The sequence below is a fragment of the Haemaphysalis longicornis genome, unplaced genomic scaffold, assembly GCF_048455015.1.
Source record: "Haemaphysalis longicornis isolate Haplotype H1 unplaced genomic scaffold, Haemaphysalis longicornis Haplotype H1 scaffold_2, whole genome shotgun sequence".
NCBI lineage: Eukaryota > Metazoa > Arthropoda > Arachnida > Ixodida > Ixodidae > Haemaphysalis > Haemaphysalis longicornis.
Genome location: NW_027526295.1, coordinates 241,619,637 through 241,642,819, shown reverse-complemented (window position 1 = coordinate 241,642,819; position 23,183 = coordinate 241,619,637). Strand labels below are relative to the sequence as shown.

General features: G+C 46.0%; 1 protein-coding gene and 1 long non-coding RNA gene across 3 annotated transcripts in view; one reads left to right on the top strand and one right to left on the bottom strand.

Moving 5' to 3' along the window:
• Nucleotides 1–467: 467 nt before the first annotated feature.
• Cct3 (chaperonin containing TCP1 subunit 3) overlaps nt 468–23,183 on the bottom strand; it is a 39,484-nt gene continuing 16,768 nt past the window's right edge. Inside the window, exons 8-17 of the mRNA XM_077699957.1 lie at nt 14,536–14,641; nt 14,328–14,410; nt 11,629–11,695; nt 9,574–9,706; nt 5,750–5,831; nt 5,556–5,654; nt 4,802–4,988; nt 3,456–3,596; nt 2,860–2,991; nt 468–719 (exon numbers count right to left, since the gene is read on the bottom strand). Of these exons, the coding sequence (XP_077556083.1) occupies nt 600–719; nt 2,860–2,991; nt 3,456–3,596; nt 4,802–4,988; nt 5,556–5,654; nt 5,750–5,831; nt 9,574–9,706; nt 11,629–11,695; nt 14,328–14,410; nt 14,536–14,641 (1,150 nt within the window). The 3' untranslated portion in view covers nt 468–599. The remainder of the gene's footprint in view (nt 720–2,859; nt 2,992–3,455; nt 3,597–4,801; nt 4,989–5,555; nt 5,655–5,749; nt 5,832–9,573; nt 9,707–11,628; nt 11,696–14,327; nt 14,411–14,535; nt 14,642–23,183) is intronic.
• LOC144170272 (uncharacterized) lies at nt 15,369–22,328 on the top strand. 2 transcript variants are annotated; one of them, XR_013322583.1, is made up of 3 exons: nt 15,369–16,039; nt 21,397–21,472; nt 21,528–22,328. It is a non-coding gene; the product is annotated as an uncharacterized LOC144170272 (long non-coding RNA). The 2 variants fall into 2 exon arrangements; XR_013322584.1 differs by lacking the exons at nt 21,397–21,472; nt 21,528–22,328 and adding an exon at nt 17,436–18,109.

Sequence of the window (23,183 nt, the reverse complement as noted above, 5' to 3'; positions counted from 1 at the left end):
AGATGCAAAGTTGCCCATGCCAATACAACACCGTGAAAATTCAAATTTTGGTGTTTTGCACGTCACAACCGCAGCTGTCTAACTGCTTTGCAGTGGAACGTCTATGGGGCTTGTTAGCATCAACTGGAATTTCACGATTTCTTGCCCGATCATGTCCACTATATTACTTTTACTAAAAGTGAAGGTAATACACTATTACTAAAAGTGTTTATTTACTCTAATACAGGCAGTTCTCGTCAGGCTGTGTTTCTGCAGCCTGTCGTGCTCTATGCTTGTTGTACCTTGCTCTCTATAGTAGAGTCGTAACTATATTGTACATTTTGCCACCATTCTTCCCCCAATGCAATAGGAAGGAAGAATGCAGACACAAAATAATGAAAATAAACTTAAAACAAGTGGCGAGGGCAACTTAATTAAGTTGAAAGCCATTAATGCCTTCGCATACGCACAAATAATTGCACGTCATGTGAAGAAACAATGCTTTGGTCGTGTCTTTTATTATCCAATGAAAAGAAAAAAAAAAAAGGCTCTTGAGGGTACACGGTGGTGTGGGCAGTTAAATAAAGTGGCCGCCGCCAACAAGGCCAGTGGTGTGCTCATCAGTCCTTCATGGATTCCTCTGTGGGAGCGGCCGGGGCTGGCTTCTGGTCGCCGTCGCCCTTGTCCTTCTTCTTGGAGCCAGAGACGATGTCGTCGATGCGCAGCAGGAGGACTGCAGTCTGCAAGCGCACATGCAAAGCATTCAAGATTTGACACGTAAAAAACAAACACTGATTAGAAATGGCGGACCCTCACAAAGGAGAAGCTTAATACTGAAAACTGGAGCGTCTGACCCCCCAAAGCCCCACACACTATCAGAAAATTGATTACCTAGGCCGAAAAAAGGTTTATTTTTCGCTCATATGTTCACAAAACACACTGGGTGTTTACTTGCGATGAGATACTACAGTAGAAACTCGCTAATACGTTAAAAAAAAAAAAAAAAAGAATGGGGGGGGGGGGCAGAGAAACACACTTCTGGGAAAATGTATGATCCGTGCTAATAATAATAATAATAATAATAATAATAGCAATAATAAAACAACCAGCAATCCAGAGACGAACATGAGCATTTAATGGCCTTTTTCACCCCATGTAGATGCCAGACTACACCACATGTGGGAAGCTCTTGGCAGCCTTAAACGTCGTTGGCATAAGCAACGTTATAACAGGCGACTCAAAACCCGCATTGCCCACCTCGTAAAGTCTATAGAAACCCACTCCCAAACACTAGCCCAGGCAGCCTGGGACACTGTATGCGACAGCATTCGAAACGGCCTCAGCATGAAGCGCACGTGGGCTCTCCTAAGACACCTGATGGATCCCACTTCCTCTCGAACTATCCAATCTACTCGTATAACCAAACTCGTTTCCACTTCCCCCCCCTCGCCAAACACCTTCTACGTAGATGCTGCAGCACACAAGCACAAGCCAGCCTTCACTGTAGCTGTCGTCTTCCTCTCCGACTACTACTCCTCTCACGTCTCTCACTATTCCCACCACAACCCCACATGTTGCGGAAGAGGTGGCCATAGCCCTGGCTCTCGCACACCGGCCTCCCCCTGATCTAGTATTACCCGATTCAAAAACGGCCATCAAAAATCTTGTTAGCGGCACTATCTCCACGCTAGCCTGCAAAATTCTGCTTCAAAATTCGGCCCCCCAGCATCCTACGGAGCTCCTCTGGTTACCGGCACACACGGGACTAGACGGCGCGGAGGGGGCTCATAAGGCGGCACGAGCACTCGTCACCCGTGCGCCTGACGAGACCACTTCCCGTCAAGAAGTTTACTCCGCCAGGGACTCCCTCACCACTTATAAACCCCCTCGGAGGAACGGCTGTGGCGCCTCCTCCAAACGGAATTGCTCCCCAACCGAGCCCACTTCCCCTGACCACTGGACGGAGACCCTGGGCCACTCGGACGAAGACTCACAGCGCCCACTGGTTACCCGCACAAGCCGTGGCAGCGGCCCCTTAGGCCAAAAGTGTCAATAAAAGTCTCTCCCCTCCCCCATGTACATGTCTGTCAACATCTGCTGGCTTCCAAGACGCCACCTCTTCCTCCCCGGCGTCGTTCCTGCCATCTTTCTCGGAGGCTTCGTCCAGTGCCGGCGCTGCTTAATGGCGCGACTCCGCCACGATTTCTTCCAAGGTCACTGTTTCGCATATTAGGACATTGTTATACATAGGTGACGTTGGTTAAAGGCAGCCGCATTACCAAGTGACTCCGGCAAGCCCAGCACTGCGGGAAAGCTGTCTAGGTGACCCAGGTGGCCCAGCCGTCACTCGGCACCTGCTTATTGCGCTGTGCGCGCTCAGGATTGGTCCGCACACTTGGTCAGCTCATTTTTTGTTCATCGTGAAACCTATCATCCGGTCGTAGTTGGATAAAATTTATAAAATTTTGAACGTACTTACTGGGAACGTATCAACGAGGTTCTACTGTACTTTGTCGAGTATCAGATCTATATTCAAACACAGTGCAATGAACAGAAGGCCGCAAAAGAAAAAATGCACAATATAAAATGCAGAGACTTAACTTTATTTTGAAAAGGAGCAGCACATTTACAGCAAAGTTAGCTAACAATGAAAACCCAAGAATCAGAAACAAGTTTGTCAGCTGGACTGTGAAAGTTCTTAACTACAAGCTGTGCCTCCAGGTTGTTGGCGTTTCGGCCAACATACCAAAGACCTTTTTCAAAAAGCTTTTTTGCCAGTTCTGTCCAAAGTTAAGGGGCAGCACTTTGTACCCTCCTTTTATCTGTCCCGCCCATGCCATCTGGATGGACAAGCGGTGCATGGCAGAACCACGGGCTCACCTCAATGGCAGTCTTGTAAGCTTGCAGCTTGACCACCAGGGGCTCCCAGACCTTCAGCTCAGCCGTGGGGACAATGGTGCCAGTCTCACCATCGATGCTCCAGTTGTAGCCTTCACCCGATGCGTGCTTTGCCTGGGCAAGGGGATCAGGTTTCCGCACTGTGAAATAACACTGCTACCGTGCCACACGTGTGCAAACACAACAGTAAAAACAAATGAGCTCGATGCTCTGCTTGCAGACGCTGTTAAAGGCAGGACCACAGAGGTAGCACTTGACAGGGGGCAGTTATATGAGACACACAAGCAAGGTTGAAATACAGGCTACCCATCAAGGAGACTGGCAGAATAATTATTTTCTTCAAAAGCCACAGCCCATCATCAAAGTTTCCCAATACATACCACATGAAATATATTTCCACTTTGAAAAGCCAGCATGTCTTGTGTTTCATTGACACTTCTGTTAGTACAGCGCCTCCAGAGGGCTGAGAGCAAGGTTTCAAAACTTCCCACAGATCTCATAGTTTGTGAATACTGGCAAAGCAGTGGCCCAAGTGTGACGCACACGCACCACACAACAAATGTCCGCGTGTGCCTCACCCTGAGAGCTGTGAGTGCCCGGATGGTGTTGCCTCCGCAGTTCTGGATCAGGGTGGCCGGGATGATCTCCAGAGCCTTGGCCAGGGCGCGGTAGGGCCACTGCTGCACCCCCATCATGCTCTTGCTCTTCTCAGTGAGCAGCTGCAAAGAGAGCAATTACAATAAATTTGTTTGAAATCCCACGCCCGTGTGTCGCTTAACATGGAGCATGCTTCCCTTACCCTGGGAAAGTACATTCAAACAACTGCATGCAATGGGTTACAGCTTACACCCACACCATTAAAGTTGCATGTGATTTCATGTCATTATACTAATTTTTGGTCACACGAAGTACAGGACATTTCATTACTTTTTCCAATAAATGTTTTAGTGCCATGGTTTATTGCACTATTTAACAGACAAGTTTTCCAATGCAGCAAGAATGATGCAAACCTGTTCAGTACATCTGAGAATACTCGGGGGGACAGTTGGTCCCATGGCCAAAAAGTGTGCTTTGAGAGAACAAGGAGAGCTTTAGAAATGCAGGAAAAAAAAAAAAGGCAATTTAGAAAACTTTGAAACACAACAGCTCAGTGGATATTAATGACAGAAAAGTATAACTATTTTTTTTTTACAACTTGAAGATTACAAGTAAAATATTACATAAAAGTGATTTTTCACTATTTCCTTCACTCTGAAAATTACAGTCTCCCTCATCTTTAAAAGAGAGGAAAGTGCGCATCCTCCAAGACTCTTGCCTGTGATGCATCAATCAAGATCGTTATTGAGCCCCGCAGGAAAGCCAACCTTCTCTGCTGATGATGGTGAATGATGGTAAATGAAGTATTAAAAAAAAAAAAAAAAAAAGAGAGAGAGAGCTTCTTGTGGTTGGAATCAAACCTGGGTCCCTCACGCTACAAAGCCGGTGTCCATCCGACTGCTCCATTTCAACATGGTCGAAGAAAACGCGAAGCACCAGGTACCAATTCACGCCATACACCCCAAAGCCAAACATTATGCCTGTGGAGTGCACATCCGAAAGTGGCTGCGAGTATTCCAGAAATGCGGTGCATACCTCCAGAGTAAAACATTCTCGCAGTGTGGAATTGGCCAACCAAAGAATTCATTACGAGAAAGCTCCGTGTCAAACCATCGTCATCTAAGACGGAGGGGTGCAAGATTTTTTCCACATGCCTATAGTACTGCCACACCAAGCATACCAGAGCAATGCAATTGGTGGAAACAGTGGCTTCATAAAGGGAGCTTACTTAGCATGTGCAAGACAAAACCCCGAGAAGCAAGCATCGTGTGAAGAAGCCTATCAGCCGTCGTGAGAAATAGGCAAGCAGAGAGGAGGGGGGCCTTACGTGTCCCACGGCCATCTCGACGGCGCCACCCCCAGGCACGAGGCGTGGCTCGAGCATGATGTTGCGCACCACTGCCATGGCATCCTGCAGGTTGCGCTCCACCTCATGCAGCACGTCCTTAGAGGCGCCCCGCAGCAGGATGGTGCACGCCTTGGGATCCTCGCACTCCGTGATGAAGCAGTAGTACCTGCGTGTGTGCGCACACACGAGCAGGAGGAGAGTGGGAAGGAGAAGGGGAAGGCTCGATCAGTGCATCAACACCTCTTCTTATTTGTGCCCTGGCACAACTCTAGTTAGTATACGCCTATTCATATCAAGGGTTGATATTAGTTGGCAGTATGTCAGCTTTCCCTTACCTGATACCCTTTGGAAGCACTCAGATTACACACACGCCTCCAACACGTCACCACATAACTGGGCATCACAATTCACAGGAATCAAAACAAGCACCTTCGCCCTTTCATTCTGGTGCAAAGATTCTACAAAGCAGCATTATGAGACTAACCTAAGGTGAATTTTTTAAATGCAAAATCTCCGATTAATTTTTCCAAGTTGAATTTTTATTCTTTGTACTAACAGTAGTTTGTACGACAAATATTTTTGGGCGTGTCTGGATGTAAACAGTCTAGAATAAGAGTGTGGAGATTCACACTGCTAGGTTGGCAGCGAAACAACACGTGCGAGGTGAAAAGTGCAACCCACAGTGACTAATGCAGCGCCTAGAATCCACAAAAAGAAAAGCCACAATACGTACTCTTCGCCAATCTTCTTGATCTCGAAGAGTCCTGCCTTGGTGCCCACGTCTTCCTCGCGGAGCTCATCTGTGCGGTTGGCAATCGTTGCTCCACACACACTGCAAATGGGAAATCCCACATAAAGTGCTGGCTCTGTGCAGCCGTGAAAAATTGAGACTACTACCATGTGACCATGTGACCAACTGCCACTCACCGTGCGATCCTGTTGTTGTCAGTCTTGCGAACACGGCGCACACAGGAAATGTTGGCCTTCATGAGGTAGTGCTGGGCCAAATCTGGTGAAAAAAAATAAGCATGCCATGAAGAGCACAAGGATTTCACATGAACAAGTAGAGATGTTCCGTACTGGGGAGAAAAATTACCATTTCTAGGTTCAAAAATTCCCTACTGTTAGCATTTTTTCCCCACAGGTTTCTTAAGAATTCCTTGCAAAATTCCCTGCGTTCTCTTTCTGCAGCTGATAGATCTTTACGTAGCCTTCTGGATGCAGACGTCATTCAGAGAATCAGAGTTTCACCATTACCTGAATTACACTAATCTGCCACTCAGCAGCATTTGACTATGTATTTCACGTGTTGTACCAAACAGCATGCTAAAGTTCTAAGTTGAAACTGCCCTTATGCAAAAGAACAATACATTTTTTGGTAATTAAGGTAATTTCAGCTCAGTGCAGGGATTGCTGGCACGATCTCTAGTTGACAGTATGCGGAATAAGGTGCACTCGAAATACTTTTGCGCATATTGCGCAGGAATACATGCGACCAAGCTTCAGGCTTTACTAGCTCGTTCTCACAGAGTGCTCTTTTCTCTAGGTTCCCTCCTGTTTTATCAGCTGGATTGCAAGCGGTCTTGGATGCTTATGGCTTGAGAGAACACAACTGTGGCTATTTGAAAGTAAATCCTATCAAGCTTAAAAGAAACTTCTTAAAAGAAGTAATAAATGATGCGAGGTGCGGTTTACTGACATTATTTTTCCTTTTTACTCTAAGACTCCTGAAATTCCCCGTATCTCTTAAAGGTTCCCTTTTTCCCTTTTGGACAAAATTATGGCAGAAAATTCCCCGCACAGAACATCACTGTGAGCAAGCTGAACGCATTCCACATGACAATTCGGTAAGCAGAACTCGGGTTACAGCATGGCAAGCACTCTTGCCCAAATAAAAGAACAGCTCAAACACTGCATGCCACAGCAGTTTGGCTGGCAGTGCTGTGAAACATTCATGAATGTGCACCCCTGTTATGCCGGTGCAGGGGTGAGACAGCTGAAACCCATTTGGGAGCAGTTTGAGGAGCAAAAAAATCTAGCTTTTGGAGCAGTTCAATTTGGAGCAGTTAGCGACATTCAAAATGTCATCTTGGGAGCCTAAAAATCAAATTTGTAGCAACTGGGGAGGAAAAGTACACTTTTTAATCAGTTTGGCAAACACCCCACACTAAAACAGCCTTTAGAGAAGTTCAGGTTTTTCTAACAGTATCACAAGGTACGAACTGCACTACCTTCTAACATTTTTTTTAGGATGTATGCATCCACAACATTTAGAGCCGATAAAACTACCAAATTAATAATGCTGCAATCGTAAGGTGTTGTTATTATCATTTGAACACTGAAATTACTTTTGTAACCCCAGACTGCGATGTACAAATGAGCGTAGAGCCACAGCAAAAAGTGAGGCGATGGTCGTTGCACCTTATGAGCCTTTCCATGTCAATCTTTGCGGTGCACATTCACCACGATCGTAATTTGATTAGCGTTGCTATGTCTATTAACCCCGCCTTTTGCATAAAATTTTACTTGAAATACATTAATCGTTATAACTGGAGTTGAACAATAGTAACCAGTTGAACAAATAGTAACAATAGTTTGGGTGCTGCCTGAACACTTGATGATGCAGCCTCCGACGTAACCTTTGGCGTGTCAATCGTCCCATTTCCGCAGCCCTAACTGTGCCTTTCAAGTCGCACAGCTTCCTGTTATCTGGATCTCGTCTTGAAGCATTATCGCCGCGACGTCACCGTTCACTACCGCAACAGATAAGACAACAAAATGGGACACAGACGTCTGTGTAACCTAAACCAGGAAAAAAATATCAGCAAAGTGCATACAGCGCCTGAAAAATGCAGCAGGCACTTCGCTCAGAGATCCAGAAGGCCATTTTAGCGAACCCGTCCAGAGAGCCAATTGTGCTTCGGAAGATATCATTTCCTTCGCTTCACCGTCTTTTTTTCCACCTCTTTGCATGCCTTTGAGAGGCCGCAAAAAAAGGCAACCAGAAAGTGGAAGACGAAGGCTAGGCCAATCCCGGTGGTGCCCGGTGGTGTAGATCTGGAGATACAGTGCACTAAAAGTTGCCATTTTTTTTTGTAAGCTAGCGCAAATAGCTTGTCACCTTGGATGACATAATTATTTTTCAATGGCACTTTGCAATGGATTTCGATTTGGAAACTAAGGAAACTTAAAGAATATAAAGTGTAAAATCTGAAAGTGTGAATTTCTAAGAAAGGCAGTGTCTAGCGTTCCATCCAGATGAAAGGAAAGCAGCTGATTAGACACCATTTTCAGTCCTAGGATTTGGTGTAGAGGTTACGCATTGGCTTACGGATGTTATAGTTGTGGGTTCGATTCTTCTCCTTCAGCCGTTTCTTTCTTTCTTTCATTCATGTTTTCTCTGTGGCCGTGGCTAACATTTTGTAATAGTAGCAATACTTCACGCCTGCTTTAGATTTCATGCAGATCGAGCAGTCGGTCTTGATTCTTACCCAACCGGCTGCAACAGGGCGGCTTGGCCGGTTGGTTAAAAATCAAGGCAGACTGCCCTCGCTGGATGTTGCGAAGCGGGCGCGAGGTAGCAACTTGGAGTTCCATCCACCCTGACGGAGCTAAAGCTAGTCAGGTCATCTGTAATAATTATTAGCGTTTAATAATTAACAGTGATGCTTGCTAGTCAGTGAGCGGAACTGGTTTGGCTGGATGGCTATAAATCAAGAAGGACTGCTCTCACCACGGACTATGTTTACTCTGGACAAAACTTTAAGACAGCTGCTGTTCCATCTGGACAAAACTTTAGCATTCCTTATCGTTCCACCTGGACAGCAATTTAGACACAACTTTCTCAAGAACAACCTTTGGGATCACCACCTGATCTGCATGTTTTTGGCTGATTTCTTGTTTGATAAAACCACTGAAGATATCGTCGCCTTGATGCTGCTTGGACAGTCATGTTTTGAAGTCAGCAATTTCCCCCAACGAAACCGACATGAGCATCAAAATCCTTGCTTTTCAGGCTGTTTAGGGGCAGTTTGGCGCAATTTTTCGAAATTTTCCTGCTTTTGAGGCAGCTGGGCGCAGGAAAATGGATTTGTATCAAAACTGCACAATATGTAAAAGCTGCCTCACCCCTGCAGGTGCTCAACAACCAAGGTCAATGCTGCCAACCATGACAGTGAATCACAACGCACTTGCTCACGAGGATAAGCAAATTCTATAATTTGTATATTTTGAACTAAAACTTACCTACGACATTTTAGAATGCAGCGTTTTACTCTTGATTCTGCTGATTATAGTCTGTGCAGAAACCAAAGCTGATCTGAATTAATTGAAAGGTAACTTTTTTCCTTGATTGGTAACTAACTAACCAAACACTATAGCTATAGTGGACTTAGTAACAAGTAGTACTTGAATGTTTTATCATAATGCTTCATAAAAATACGGGCATTTATGTTTCTGCTATGGTCCACTAAATTTTGAGCCGGCTAAAGTGTTTTTAGGTCATGTGATGCGCCTACAGTTGTGACAAGTTTAGGCATTAAATGTCACCACTTGGCAATTTTCAGTACTTTTCGTGCCAGAGTATTTTCTTTGGTTTCGTAGAAAATTTGATACAGAAAAAAAAAAAAAAGAGAAGCGGCCACATGCAAGTTGATTCCAACTGTAACCACACAAAACTAAAGTAAAATCAACAATAATGTTGCCTCAGCAAAAGAACCAACAGACCTTGATAAATAAAAGCGCCGGCTTACCAGAAATCCCCTTCTCGGTGATGACAATGTCGGGCTTCAGCTTGATGATGTCGGAGCAGATCTGCTGAATGTACTGCTCCTCAATCTCCAGCAGCTTGGTGAAGTCCTCTTCACGCAGGATCTCAATGTTCGTCTGAAAGGCACGCCCCCTCCCTCCTCAGGACGCAAGACCACAGACAGCTCCACTCCCCACAGCTCAGTCGCTCACGTGTCCACATTTAAAAGGAAAGTGTACAAAGAAGAGTGCATAAGATGATGTGGGTGCAATGCCACTTTTCGAACTCTAGACTCTGCACGTGCTCGCACGAATGGCATCCTCTACCCTTTTACAGAAAGGTTTGCTGAAGGGCCAGTTGGTACATTGTACTACGTACTAAGAAAAACAGCGCAAAAGACCAGACAAAGGAGGAAACCACAAAACACAGGCGCTGACGAACAATAAAGCTGCCGCAATAAAGCGCTCAGTTGTTCGTCAGCGCCTGTGTTTTGTGGTTCCTTAGTCCCATTTCAGAAAATCTTGTTTTAACTATGGGGCCCATCGTGTACAAGTTAGTGCTGTCTGTTTGCTGCACCAACTCGCATCCCAGTGGTTGTCATGCTATCGAATTCACAGTCTGATCACAATGCGCATTCTGCTTTTACTAAATCGTATCAGGGCATTTGTAGATTTACTTTGCACGAGGCAGCAACAGGTTTGCCAGTGGTAGTTCACAGAGAAAGGAAAATTATCACAAAGCCCTAGCTTACTATCTAATGTCATATCAATATCAATGCTGCCAGCTATATCTTGGTGAGCACAATTTTTTGACCGCGCCTACAATTTCTGACAAATTAAATGTCATTGTCAACAAAATTTACAAATTATTCTTTTTGTTTACCTAAAAAAATAAAAAGTTAACATTTGTAGAGAAGACAAATCTGCAACATCCCCTATAAAACTACTACTATACAAGGTTGTAGCAAACCATGTGAATAATTTGGGCGAGCTAGGGCCCCTCACGCTCCAAATGCACTAACGGTTTAACTATTTCGCTACGGCGGAAAAACGGCCGATTTTGAGGGCTTCCACAAAACTATTTTTTTCTCTTGAGCTAGTGGACACATTTAGCATTGCTATGCATGTAATTGTAGCTTATAGATTGCTCTTAAAAACACATACCAGCAGTTTTGTGAAAGGTACAATTACTTACAGTTTATTAGTCAAATAATCAGAAAAAAATGCACAAAAAAGTATACACGCAACGTATATAAGCGATTGTAATGAGCCTAAAAATTATTTTAGGAATTCCAAGATATACAAATTGTTACTACATTTCCTGGCTATGATTCAATATATATATCAACGCTGTACACCAAGTTTTGTATTTTTGTGGGCCCGTCAAACTAGCGGAACTGACGGCTGTGCCACTCCTCGAAGACACTCGAGTGTAAGTCGGTCATGCATCCAAGCACACTGTTTTGTGTTCTGACACAAAATCCTTTTCACTTTAGTGATAAAAACTAGAAAAAGAAAATCCAGCGCTCTTGAGAAGTGTCACGCACCGCTCCGTAGCGGTAATCTGACATGAGCGCCAGGCTATCATGAAGGTAATAACACGATACGACGCGGCGAATTTGTCAAAATATCCCTACCGTACGTTGTCCAGACGCTACACATCAATGTAAAGCCGCAGTCGTCAGATAGGAAGCCTGTTTTGTTTATAAATACAGCGGGACACCATTTTCACACAACTCGCATCTACCGCGGGTTCAAATTTCACTCTTGGCGCAGTCTCTGCACGTGAAATATCAACAAACAGAACAAAATCGAAAAATGAGTTGTCAATAAATACACCAGATGGCGTTAGTTGTCCACCAGGCGCTGTTTTTAGCTTTCGCGGGACGTTTGAAATCATCAGACACCGGCGTCCAATGGCCTATGGCGCCGTAGTGAAAGAGCTTTAAACTGGCACGCCCAACCCGCTCGAGGTGTTGCAACAGGCGTGAATGGCTCTCCATCTGACAAGGCCAACATCTAGAGTGCAGCTTGTGGACTGGCCCCGCAGCATGGCTCACCTGGCTCTCTCCTTTCTTGTACTCCAGGTTGCAGTCCAGCAGCACGATGCGGGGCTTCTCAATCCTCCTGCAAGCCGCAACAACAGCTGTCAAGAACAGCTAGGGCCCCAACAGGCAAGGCACGCAAAAAGGGGCACATATAAGGGTCTTCACATGGCAGCCAAAGTCAAGAAGTTCCAAAATGTGACTTTGTAGTAAACTGCAGACTGCTGGGTTACACACACACAACACACACACAAACACAAAAGAAACAGCAAATTAGAACCCTGATACTTACAGGACCCCTGCAACACTTTGATTAACAGGCACTTTTTGAGCCCTGTATCTGTTCTTTGTGTCTTCAGAAACATACACAAGAAAAATTTTCAGAAGGATTTCAGTGCAGAAATGAGGGAGTTATTCAATTTTTACGTCTACAAATGCAAGCAAATGCAGGGACCCTCCGCACCCTACAATTGGTTGAGTGTGCGATATTTTGTATATGTCACTGCATCTACCAAACGAGCGCAAATAATGATTTAGGTCGTATTTTTCCCTTAAAGGAAGCATAAAAACTTAACCGCAGACAGTAACAGACGGCAGACACTACTGCCTGCTTCGACTACTTTCAAGCCGTATTACGATGATCCGCTTTCAGCATCGCCTGGTGTCTGCGTTCCATATGATGATATCTATCCTTGGCAGATATCAGCGTCAACGCTAGAAGTGTTGTAGTCAGTGAGCATAGCAAAGCGGACTGTAGCTGCAGGGTTTTCAATCCACCTCGAGCATCTCGATGTTTGGCTTTCGCACTGGGAAGCATCGTTCCATTCCCCGAAAAACAATCACACCTTTTTTCTCTAGCAGCAATCAACTGCCATGAAACAAATTCAACCAAGCTATTTTTGTTGGAAAACTGTTACCAAGGGCAACTGTCATTCTAGTGGTGCATTCCTTTCTCGACTAACTCGGCCTGCGTCGGGGATGTCGCGACTGTGCGACAGCTTTTTGAATTAAATGAGGAAGCTCTGGCTAAATTTTTTGTATCATTAGCATTATCGGGGTAATCTCCAAGATCGGTTTGTGATAAACAAACATTATCACTGCCAGATTTCTTGAATAACAGGAAAAACTACATCCAGAAAGACATTCATTGATGCCTAGGCATTGTACGGTATGCCAAGTGTTTGCACCTAGCCATGTTGCTGGAATGGCAGAATGGTTAACAAACCAGAGTCTTGCTTTGGAAGCCACTAGTTCGACCCCCGCAGAAGCCTTCCCTTTCTTTTTTTTTGGTGTGAGCATCTCAAGTTTTTTTTTTTCTAAATCCACAAGTGGAGTTCACGTCACGCCTCATTAGCAAAGCAGTGCACTGACTTGGAATCCCTGCAGGCATAACTTCAAGGTAAATCTTTTTATGAGCAACCGCACTGTTCACCAAAAATAGCCTGAAGAGTATGGCAGAGTACAAAAAAATAGGCCTAGTAACACACATTGACACAGCGACGAGCAGGTGACTAAAGAGCGCAGTTGGCACGGTGCCGCTGAACAACGCCTTCAAGAAGCGCAGAAAGGAGCTTCCCAGGTCAGACAACCGTGGTCTTAAAGCTTCCGGAACATGGCATTTCTTACTGCCCTCATTGGTCTCGTGATGCGACATCATCAAGGAGGGTGGGAAGCAAGCAGCAGCCCTCCAGTTTTCGAGAGAGAGAGCAACGTTGAGCTTATTTGTATTTTTAAATGTAAAAATTATATAACTCATTTCAGCACGAATCTTGATAATTCCTTTTGCTTCTATCTCTGCATCACATGAAAAACAGACGCAAAGCCCGAAAAGTACCCCAATGGAAAGTGTTGCAGGTGTCTTTTAATGCAACGTCACTGCAACCACAGTCACTTCTCACCAACAGCTTCTTTCGCACACAAAGAAACTGCAACGGGCCCACATTCCCCTTTGTTACGCATTACACGATCAAAAAGATAAAAGTGTAATGACACAAAAGCAAAGCTGACCTCTGACAGTATCAGCTCGCGTGTTCTGGGATGTTGGTCTCGCAAGAGGATTGTTTTAAATGCGAATGCATTTATTAGCCGGGGGTCACGAGGCACACACGTGAGCGCGTGCCTCGTAGTTCTGCCTTCGTCGTCGTCGTCGTCGTAAATGCGAATGCATTTCTTAGTCGGGGGTTGTCGTGCTCCGTCGGCGTGCGCCCGCAGGTGTTATCTCTCCGCGCTCCTCCTCGCCCCTAGCAACAGCTGTGGCGCGCCTAGCAACCGGAGCAGGTGGTAGCTCGGGCGGGAGTAGCGGAGGGCAAGGGGAGAGGAGGAGCGCGCTCGGGCGTGTGAGGGCGCTCGCATCGCGGAGCTCGGGCGGAGTAGCGGAGAGTGAGTGGAGAGGAGGAGCGCGCTCGGGCGTGTGAGGGCGCTCGCATCGCGGGGCGGGCGTGTTGCGCGGGTCTCTCTCTCCTCTCCGCGTACCCTCTCTCCGCTCGCTGCGCTCGGAAAATGTATATAAATGCAGTGGAGCGCACGCCTCTCTCCGTTACTGCTTGCCGCAGCGCACTCATCGGTGCACCCAATGCCTTCGCATTTCCGCACGATCCCCTCCGGGGAGGTGGGGGGAGTTTTTTTTATCAGCCCTGACATTTGTAGTATTGTGAACACGTTTTCAATGACAGCAAGGGCCAACGGCAACTGAGAATACTTGAGAACCCACCGACCTTTTCATTCGGGGGTGTGTGACATCCTTGTTCAGCATCACTCCCCGCAGCACACAGGAGTCCTCGATGGCACCACCCGGAACCTGGAAATTAACCATTTCGCAATGCCCTCCATGTTCTAGTGTTCTTGAAAATAATGCACCACTTTCGCCAAGCGGCCTTCTCGGCAAGACTTGGCAGAGCCCGCCAAAACCCACTGTATGCTTACCTTCTCCACCTTGGCGTACCGCTTGATGTCAATCTCCTTGCGCCCGCCCTCCTCGATGCAGACCGTCTTCACGGCATCAAGGGCAATCTTGCACGCAAGGTCACTCCTGCGTGGAGCCAAAGTGCAACCTGTACTGCACTAAAGTCACGTAAAAACGCAGCACTTTCGCTCAAGTAGCCACATCCACCATCAGAAACTCAACCCAATTAAGGTGGCGGTCCCACTCGATCGGCCCGCGCTGCCGGTTTTGGACGATGTTTGCGTAGGCGCTGTTGCGCCCCAGTTGGCACCAGATTCATGGCTAATGTATCATTAGAAAGCAGAAGTCTTCTAGATTCCGAACTCGCTTACCGGTCTATTCCAGCTAATTTGGCTTTAGAAGGAGAAGCCAATTTGCAAGAGAGAAAAATTGTATTTTTGCTTTTTTTGCTTCGGGCGGTGTAAGAATTTGAGAAAACTATGCGACGTAATTACATGTAGTTTGGTATGTGCATAGAATAGATGTCTATGCAGTTAGTTACGTTTGGAAGTTCCGTTTCAGCGAATAGATTTTGTTATACGGCCGTTTGAAAATAGCTAAAATAGCGCAACTTCACTCGCGCTAAACTTTTACATGGATTAATGCAGAGCAATGTGTTTTCGTGTGCGCGTTGCCAGCATATGTATTTGTATACTGCCGAAATTTCGCTGAATTTCGTTCAGCGGTTTTAAAGTTATTTTGGTCTACATATGGCAGTTTACACGTACACATGGGTTTTCTGGTGTAACTTTTCTGTGTTGCTGCTGAAGACGAAGTTTCAATATTTTCACACAGCAAACTTGAAGACCTCCTTTACTTAGTTACGTTCAATGTTTGCGCTGTGATAAATAGAACACGTATAAACTGTTACTGAAATTGGCTGATTTTCATCACGCCGGCCGAAGCGCTCAAACGCGCCTATTTACGTACACACACGGAACTCCAAAAAGTGCGTTACATGGAATATACGTCGATGTCATATCTTTATAACATTACCAAGTAAATGTACAATTAACCCTTTTTTATTCCTGTAGCGACAATTTTACAGCCATAACAACGTTGCAGTTTTATGTGGCGCCATCCAGTGTCGAAACTGTAAAGCTACTTCGTTACGTTTCAGCTTTCTGCTACCGATGGCGCGGCCAAACGCACTATTCGAGGGAGCCTCAAGGCGGTACATTCAGGCTCCCCAGACTTTTCGCCTCTTCTTTGTCGTGGTGCCGATACCACCGATACCCGATACTGCCGATACTCGTTCAGTTTTTGTCGCCACGCCGTGCGGTCTGTGCGAACTTCGGTGGTAGCAAATTTGCTCGGTATCTCTGGGCATTCTGCACCGCCGTTGTCCGGTGGAGTACAGCGGTGCGACGTTTTGTGATCTGCGATGGGTAACACCCGTAAAACGCCAAAACGTTTGATAAGGCGTAAAAATGCATCACAAAGTCGCCGAGCGCAAGCGAGAGCGGCCGCAGCTTCCTCATGCAAGTAAGGATTTTCGTTTTGTGTTCATTGCACGCAATCTCGCGCTAATGCGCTGCGAACTGTGTTATTTCTGTTCAGCCTTTGTTGTGTTCTGGCGGAATATGAGGGTCCGCATGAGGGTTCGCATGTGTTGGGGATGTGAAACAGCGCGCTTAGTTCTTACCACGATTTTGACCGGCGTGGAGCTGCTAGTTTTACCTTTCAATGCTAAAAGCTCTGGGTGGTTTGTTATTCGGAGCCTAGCCACCGCTTGCTGCCACCGCTTGCACTTTTATTCGCGGCCCCTTCCCATTGCATGTGGCCCGGCCACCAATGCCTGGCCGTAAAAATGCAGAAGGTAGCCATATATGGTTGGCGTCTCGCTGGCGTCGTGAAATCCCCCCCCTACCCGTCGTGAACTAACCTGGCTCGCTCGCCGGCGCGCGCCCCGGCGTGCCCTGAAAACTCTCCGTCGTCGCTGCCGTAGCCGTAACATCTAGGCGTCGTGAAATAGCCGTACTCGCTCCTGCCGTACCCGTAAAAGCTACGCGTTGTGAAATAGTCGTACTTACGCCTCTGCTTACGGACGTTGTAGTTGGGTGTTGAAATCTTGCCGAGCTCTGTTTTTTTTTTTGACGCATTTAGAACTTTTGTAATAACTATACTTCACGCCCGCCTTACAACTCAGTTGGCTAGAGCAGTCGATTTTGGTTTTACCCAACCGGCTGAACCGCTACGGCTCACTGAAGCCAAGGCCGACGCAGCCAACGCTAGGGTTAGGTCCGATAATCTGTAATTATTATAAGTGACTATGGCTGCACAAAGCTAGTCTGTAAATTTTTTTGTAACCATTTACTTTTGATGAATCAACTTTAACTTTCAAACTTAAAAAAACAAGCGGTTTTGCCTTTGCATAAATATCAAGAAAGACTGTTTTCTGTTCATGTTGCCAAGCAGGCTTGGGGTAGCAGCTTGGAGTTCCTTCCGTACTTAGCTAGAGGTAGTCCGACCATTTATAATTACTAAATAGTGATTACTAATTAACAACGACCCTGGCGGTGTGAGGAAGCGGTGTGTTCGGTTGGATAAAAATCAACAGATTGCTCTCACGGAGAGTTGCGTTCCTCCTGAACAGAACTTTAGTGACAGCTGCCGTTCCGCAACATTAGCATTCCTTATCGTTCCGTCTGGACGGAACGCTAGACAATGCCTTTTTTGTAGTGCTCTTTTGTTCACCTTATCCATAAGCTCCTCCTTTCTTTATCTGGGAACTAGGCGATACAGGTTTTCTGCCCAATTATGGGGTTGCGTCTGGGGTTTTATGTACATTTGCACATTTATATGTTTCCTGACATTTTGTTTTTTTCTTGCGATGCATTTTGCTGGTGCACATGTAGTAAAGAGACATTGTGTTTTACAGAAAACGTGCTGAAAATATGCACAAAGCAGTGCCTCTGATGAACACCAACACTGCAACCATCACGGCTGATTCCATCATCACGGCTTTCTCACCCTGTTGTCCCATCCCTGTATTTGATAACCATTATGTTATATTTTTGTCTTTTCAGCTTGCTGTAAGATACAAAGGTCTTTGGCCAGTTTGTGTGCCTCTGTAGGGCTCATGACTTTTGCTTAGTGCAAATAAAGGCCTTTGTTGTTACCCTTGCTTGTTGATTTTTGTTTTGCAAAGTTTTCAGGAAAAGCAGCTGAGTTCGGTATGCCAGGAAACAACATGCAACCGCGAGAGGAACATTTACCAGCCGAAAGCCATTGTCAACGAAACTGGTTCCTATTTCGTGCAAAACCTTCATGTAGTTAGCATGTTCAGTAACCTTGTTCATTTCAAGCAAGTGAAGAAATTTGTGTACCATTGCGCGTTGATTGGCAAGCACATCTTTCTTCTGATGAACTTATTGTAACATTACATAGCCGAGAGTATTTCAAGGGTAAATAAAAGTTCCTTCGCAGCAGCTTTGGCGAATCTCTGCCCCCTGCATCCGAGTATGCCAGCTTTCTTTTTTTTATTCACATTCTAAGCGCAGCAAAGCTTGTATGGAGGCAGCGGCGTTGGAAGTTTTGTCTCCAATAAACAGCTGTGTCAGTGCCTGTACTGTTGCAGTTCGACCTCACGTGTGACCTCAAAACGTGTGACCTCAGTTTGCTGGGAAAGGTGGCATCTAACTTTGTTGGCAGAGCAAAATTATGCAATGATCTTGGCGCTGTAATGACCCCGTTGCTGGACGGAAAATTTTCATTCAACCAAGCACATGCAATATAACTACTGACTAGCTCATTCCTGTCAGATCGAATGCAATCTCTGGAAAATTTGGTGACTGGGTGATGGCACCATAAATAGCCGATGGTGGTGGTCAGTGGCGTAGCCAGAAATTTATTTCGGGGGGGGGGGGGGGGGGTTGCGCCCCAACCCTAATGCGTGTGTATATATATATATATATATATATATATATATATATATATATATATATATATAATTGGTAGTTTTTACAGGACAACATTCAACATTACATTTTAACACATTTGAAAGACAAGAAAACATCCAGCAATAAAAATTTCTGGGGGTTTGAACCCCCCAAACCTCCCCCCCCCCTGGCTACGCCACTGGTGGTGGTAAAAACGTTTGCGCAAAGAAAATAAATGTTACGAAAACTAAGGTTAGGTGCACGATTTGAACCTATGCTAGGGTATGCCCGTCCAGTCCCACACGCGTCCCTTGCACCACGACTAATTAGATCTTACTCGCTACAAGGTGAAACGGGAAAGCCCGGCCCCGTCCACTGAGCCGCCACGGCCGCAGAGCGCCGTAGAGCGCTCTGTGGCTGTGGAGCGCCGTAGAGCGCCGCGTACCTCCCGTTGCGGCCAGAGAGTCGTGGGTTCGATACCGGGCATGGCCTAAGTATTTTTTTATAGTAGAGTGCGGACGCCGACGCCGCGGGACATAGACCCGAGCAAGAGATGCTTCGCATCTAAAATAGAAAAGCCCCCCCCCCCCCCCCCCCCCCCCCCCCACCCACATCGATGTGGCAATGTCAACAAGCTGTTTGGGAGATACTATCAGTTGTCTTGTTCAATAAAACGATTCATTCAAAACAAAATGGAAATTGGAAATTAGCTTCTCCGCAAGTGTATATATGCTCGGTAAAATAAACTCTGAACAACGGTATCAACATAAAATACAACAATACTTTCCTAAATTTAGGCTTTGATTTCTACCTGGAGAGTGAAGCTATGACGTAGCAGTCTTCCTATACAGTGTTTTTTTTTCTTTTTGAATAAAAGGCAACCCTGTAGAAAGTGGAAGGAAGAACGCCGAGCGGCCCAAACAATTCGCTATATGCCATAGCTATTCTCATAGCTATGGTACCACAGACATATTGTGCTGAAGTGAACAATCGAAGTGCCATAACAACGCTTTATTCGAACCATCTTCCCCTGCCCATATTCCCAGATCCCACAACAGGGCCGCTTGGCCTCCTTTCTGAAATAAAGTCATCCTTCTCCTCTCAAACACTTTCAAAACGCCATCAGCAAACAACTACAAAGAGCCGCGACCAGGCTCCCATTCAGAGGGACTTCCTCAGATAGGGAGGGGGGTGTCGTGGGTTGCGGAGGTGAATTCGCTACGGTATTGTGGAAGGGAGGGTGGGGGGTGCTTGTAGGCTCGGCAGGTTCAGCTTTTCTCCAATTTATGTGCAGCGAGAATTCTTTTTTTCTTGAAGTAAAAAAAAACACTGTTTACCGTGTTGACTCGCGGTGTCCTGCCTAGAGTTCATACAAGAAGCTGCGTGCGCCTAACTCACCGTGAAGGAAAGCCGCAGGGGCCTGGCGGTTCCACCTGGCCCTAAGACCCTTCACGGTGCATTAGGCGGACTGTTCACAACGATGTAGCCTCCACAATGCTGTACGCAGCTTCTGGTATGAGCTACCACGCACGAGCTAAGGAAGAACGCAACAAGGGTGAGCACTGACTCGAAACGGGAGCTTATAAGTAGTTATAATCGCATTTGAAAATGGAAAAAAAATCTGTTCGGTGTTCCCGCTAATGGGTTAGTATTCTGCCTTCCGACCAAGAGAGAAACTACATAGTGCAAGCAGGCCAAACAAACGCAGAAAGGCTTTAGTTGATGGTGTCGCGTGTTTCGATCTTTTTTTTTATATGTATAATAATTCTGAGCAGCATGTTCTGGCGTCGACAGAGAAGCCAACATTGCCGCCGTGCATACGTCGAGGGTGTTGTTGATGAATGAGCAAGTGGAAAACCGCCGTGGAAAACAACCCGCATACAACCTAACAGCAGCGTATATTTACCTTCCCCCCGCCAAATAAAAATAAAACAAGAAAACATCGTCGCGTGTCGCCAAGAGTCCGACCCTCAATCTTGGCCGATTCGTTTCACCCGGCGTGACCAAAGCTAGCGTTTTGGCAGAACTCTTTACTCAGACGGCGCTATTGTTCTCTACATCTGGAAGCAAGTTAGTTCGCTCCTCCAGCACCAACATCCTGTTGAAAGGTTAGGATAAGTGGAACCAGAAGCAAGGGAGAGGAACACAAGAACAAGAGGGATAGCCAGCTGCCTTTGGAAGTTCAGCCTGACACAGGTGTAGGGCAGCGACAGCACCGTGAATAGAGATTTCACTGGTAAAAAAAGAAAAGACAGGTGGCCTCACAAAAATAATAATCATAATAAATCTATAACATGGAAGCGTGTGGACCGAAAACCCGTGACATGCTGAGGTGCAAAGTGATGAACAGAGGTAAAAACGAAGCAACCTGCCGTATAGTGACTTACTGTGAACAGAACAAAAAACGCCATGAACGAGAACGAAATCAACGGAAACGCGAAGAACAGAATCAAAGGATTTGTGGAGACAAATTTATACCCATCACAAAAATATAAATGGCACCGAATAGTCCGTACACGGAAGTGTCCGGGTCCCGCGTAATTAGTTGCCTGAGAAACCTCCGCCACATGGAGCCCAGGGTCGTCCTGATGATCGGTACCAACGACCTGCGTCTGGTATGCACAACAGATGCAATTCTGCCTCTGAGCTAAGGGTATGCTCAGAATTTCTGCATCAACACTGCCATTTTCATTCTTCTTTTTTTCACAGGCCAGAACCATGGACGAAGCGTACCAATTGATTGCGGATTTGGAGGTCGTATTGGCGCTGTTACTCGGACGCGGATGTGGTGTTGTCGTGATGACGCTGCCGCCGGTGGCCCGCGCTGCGCGGTCCAGCTCCCACTGGCGAATTCTGAATGCCGTGAACGCGTGGATCCTCGGGCTGACTATGGGTACTATGTCTCTCTTTACGACAGTTTGCGGCAGAGAATAACCTGTTCGTTGCGCTACTTTCACGCAGACGGAGTTGTTGCTCTTGAAATCCATCGCCTATTTGTGCTGGGCAGACGTCGTGTCCGCTATTGCCTGTACGAGCGGTAAGTTGCTCCGGCTACATTGGTTGTAGTGCAATCAACACTGACACATTTACAGGCGGATGGGGTCGGACCGGCGGCTGGACATGGTGCACTGGAACGAAGAGGCGATGGGTCGTGTGACGATGGTGCTGAGGGACGTGATCGGCGCCTGAACACACCCTCCTCCTCTTCTCAGCAAAAAAAAAAAAAAAAAAAAGGGATAAGTATCAGTTGCACTGCTTTCAAAAGAACTCGATTATTTCGCAATCTGTTCATACGTAATTTCACACCGACCATACATTTAGGACTCAATTTCCGTTGCAAAAGCACGCAGACTCGAAATTTGTTTGTTTATTTTATCCTTTACCTAGTGATTTTTTTTCAATTTCACTTCTATGTCCTTTTTCCCCTTCAGGTATGCATAAACTTCCTTAGTACGTAGAAAAAATATTTTTATAGCTGAACTAAGTGTCCTGACCGCCATTTCACCATTTCGTTTTGCTGGCCGCATCCGGCATGATTATTTCAAGCGTAGTTATAAATAATCAAAATTAGTCCCGAGAACACCCCATTGTATTGACGAAACATTCCCGTGATATTTTATAACGCGCGTTTTGCTATTGCACTAGCATCACTGCCCCATTGCAGGTTAGCTTGGCTCTTCTTATAGATCATTTGTTTTTGCTCATAGCGTGCACATATCTCACCCATTCTTTTTTTCCTTTTTTACAGCGGAGTTCGGCCACGGCCAACTCCCACCGGGAAGCAAGGGTGGGTTGAAAAGCAATTTCCTGCGATCTCCTGCGCTTGCCTGTGCGAGCTGAAGCCGCTGAGCGACGTATATGCTGAAGCTGATATGGTCTTCGCACTTCGCCCCCCCCCCCCCCCCCCTGTCATACCACCAGCTGCAATATTTATGTTGGAAGCTAAATAAATATTTCCTCTGACTCGGCGTGCTATGCTCAGTTTCATCCGGTGTAAAGCCGTGATTGCAGTGCAAAGCATGTAGGCTGAAAGGTTCTACGAAATGTTGACTGCCGCAGTGAGATGTTGGTTATATTTTCGAGGCGATCACGTGGGATGCCACAAAGACATGTGATGTCGGAAAAAAAATTTCGAACAGTAGCACCAGGATAAATTCAACAGCGCACCTGTCGCTTCCTTTGACCGGACAAAATGCTTTCGGCATCTTTTGACCTCTATCTTGAACATGCATGATGAATTACGTTTGGTGCCGGAAGGCAAGAATAGAAGACAGGCCATCTGATACTTGCGCATATGGCGCAGTCTATTTATTTGCAGTATTATGTATGTAATACGATAAAAAAACTTTTGTGCCAGACTTAGCTTGCAACCCATACTAGGGTCCAAAGGTGTTCTGATTCCGGCTAAAGTTGCCATGACATCAACACAGAGGACATTATTGCACAGCGGGAAAGACGAGGATAGAAGGAAATACGCAAGGCCCGTGCCGACGATTTAGCGGCGGTTCATTGAGAAAAACCGCCTGAAATATATCAAGAGACGCCGATAATTTTCACAATATCTCTTTCTTCATTCCTTTACACCGAGCTTTCTTTCTGCTCTTTTAGTAATGTGCACTGGCAATCTTGGCGACATATGTATTGCTCATTCGTCCAACGTTTCACCCCAACAACAGTGAAACGTTTAGTTGATTATTCTGTTTTATTTGTGCTACGCGCGTGTACAGAGAAAAAGCTCTTCAGCGCGA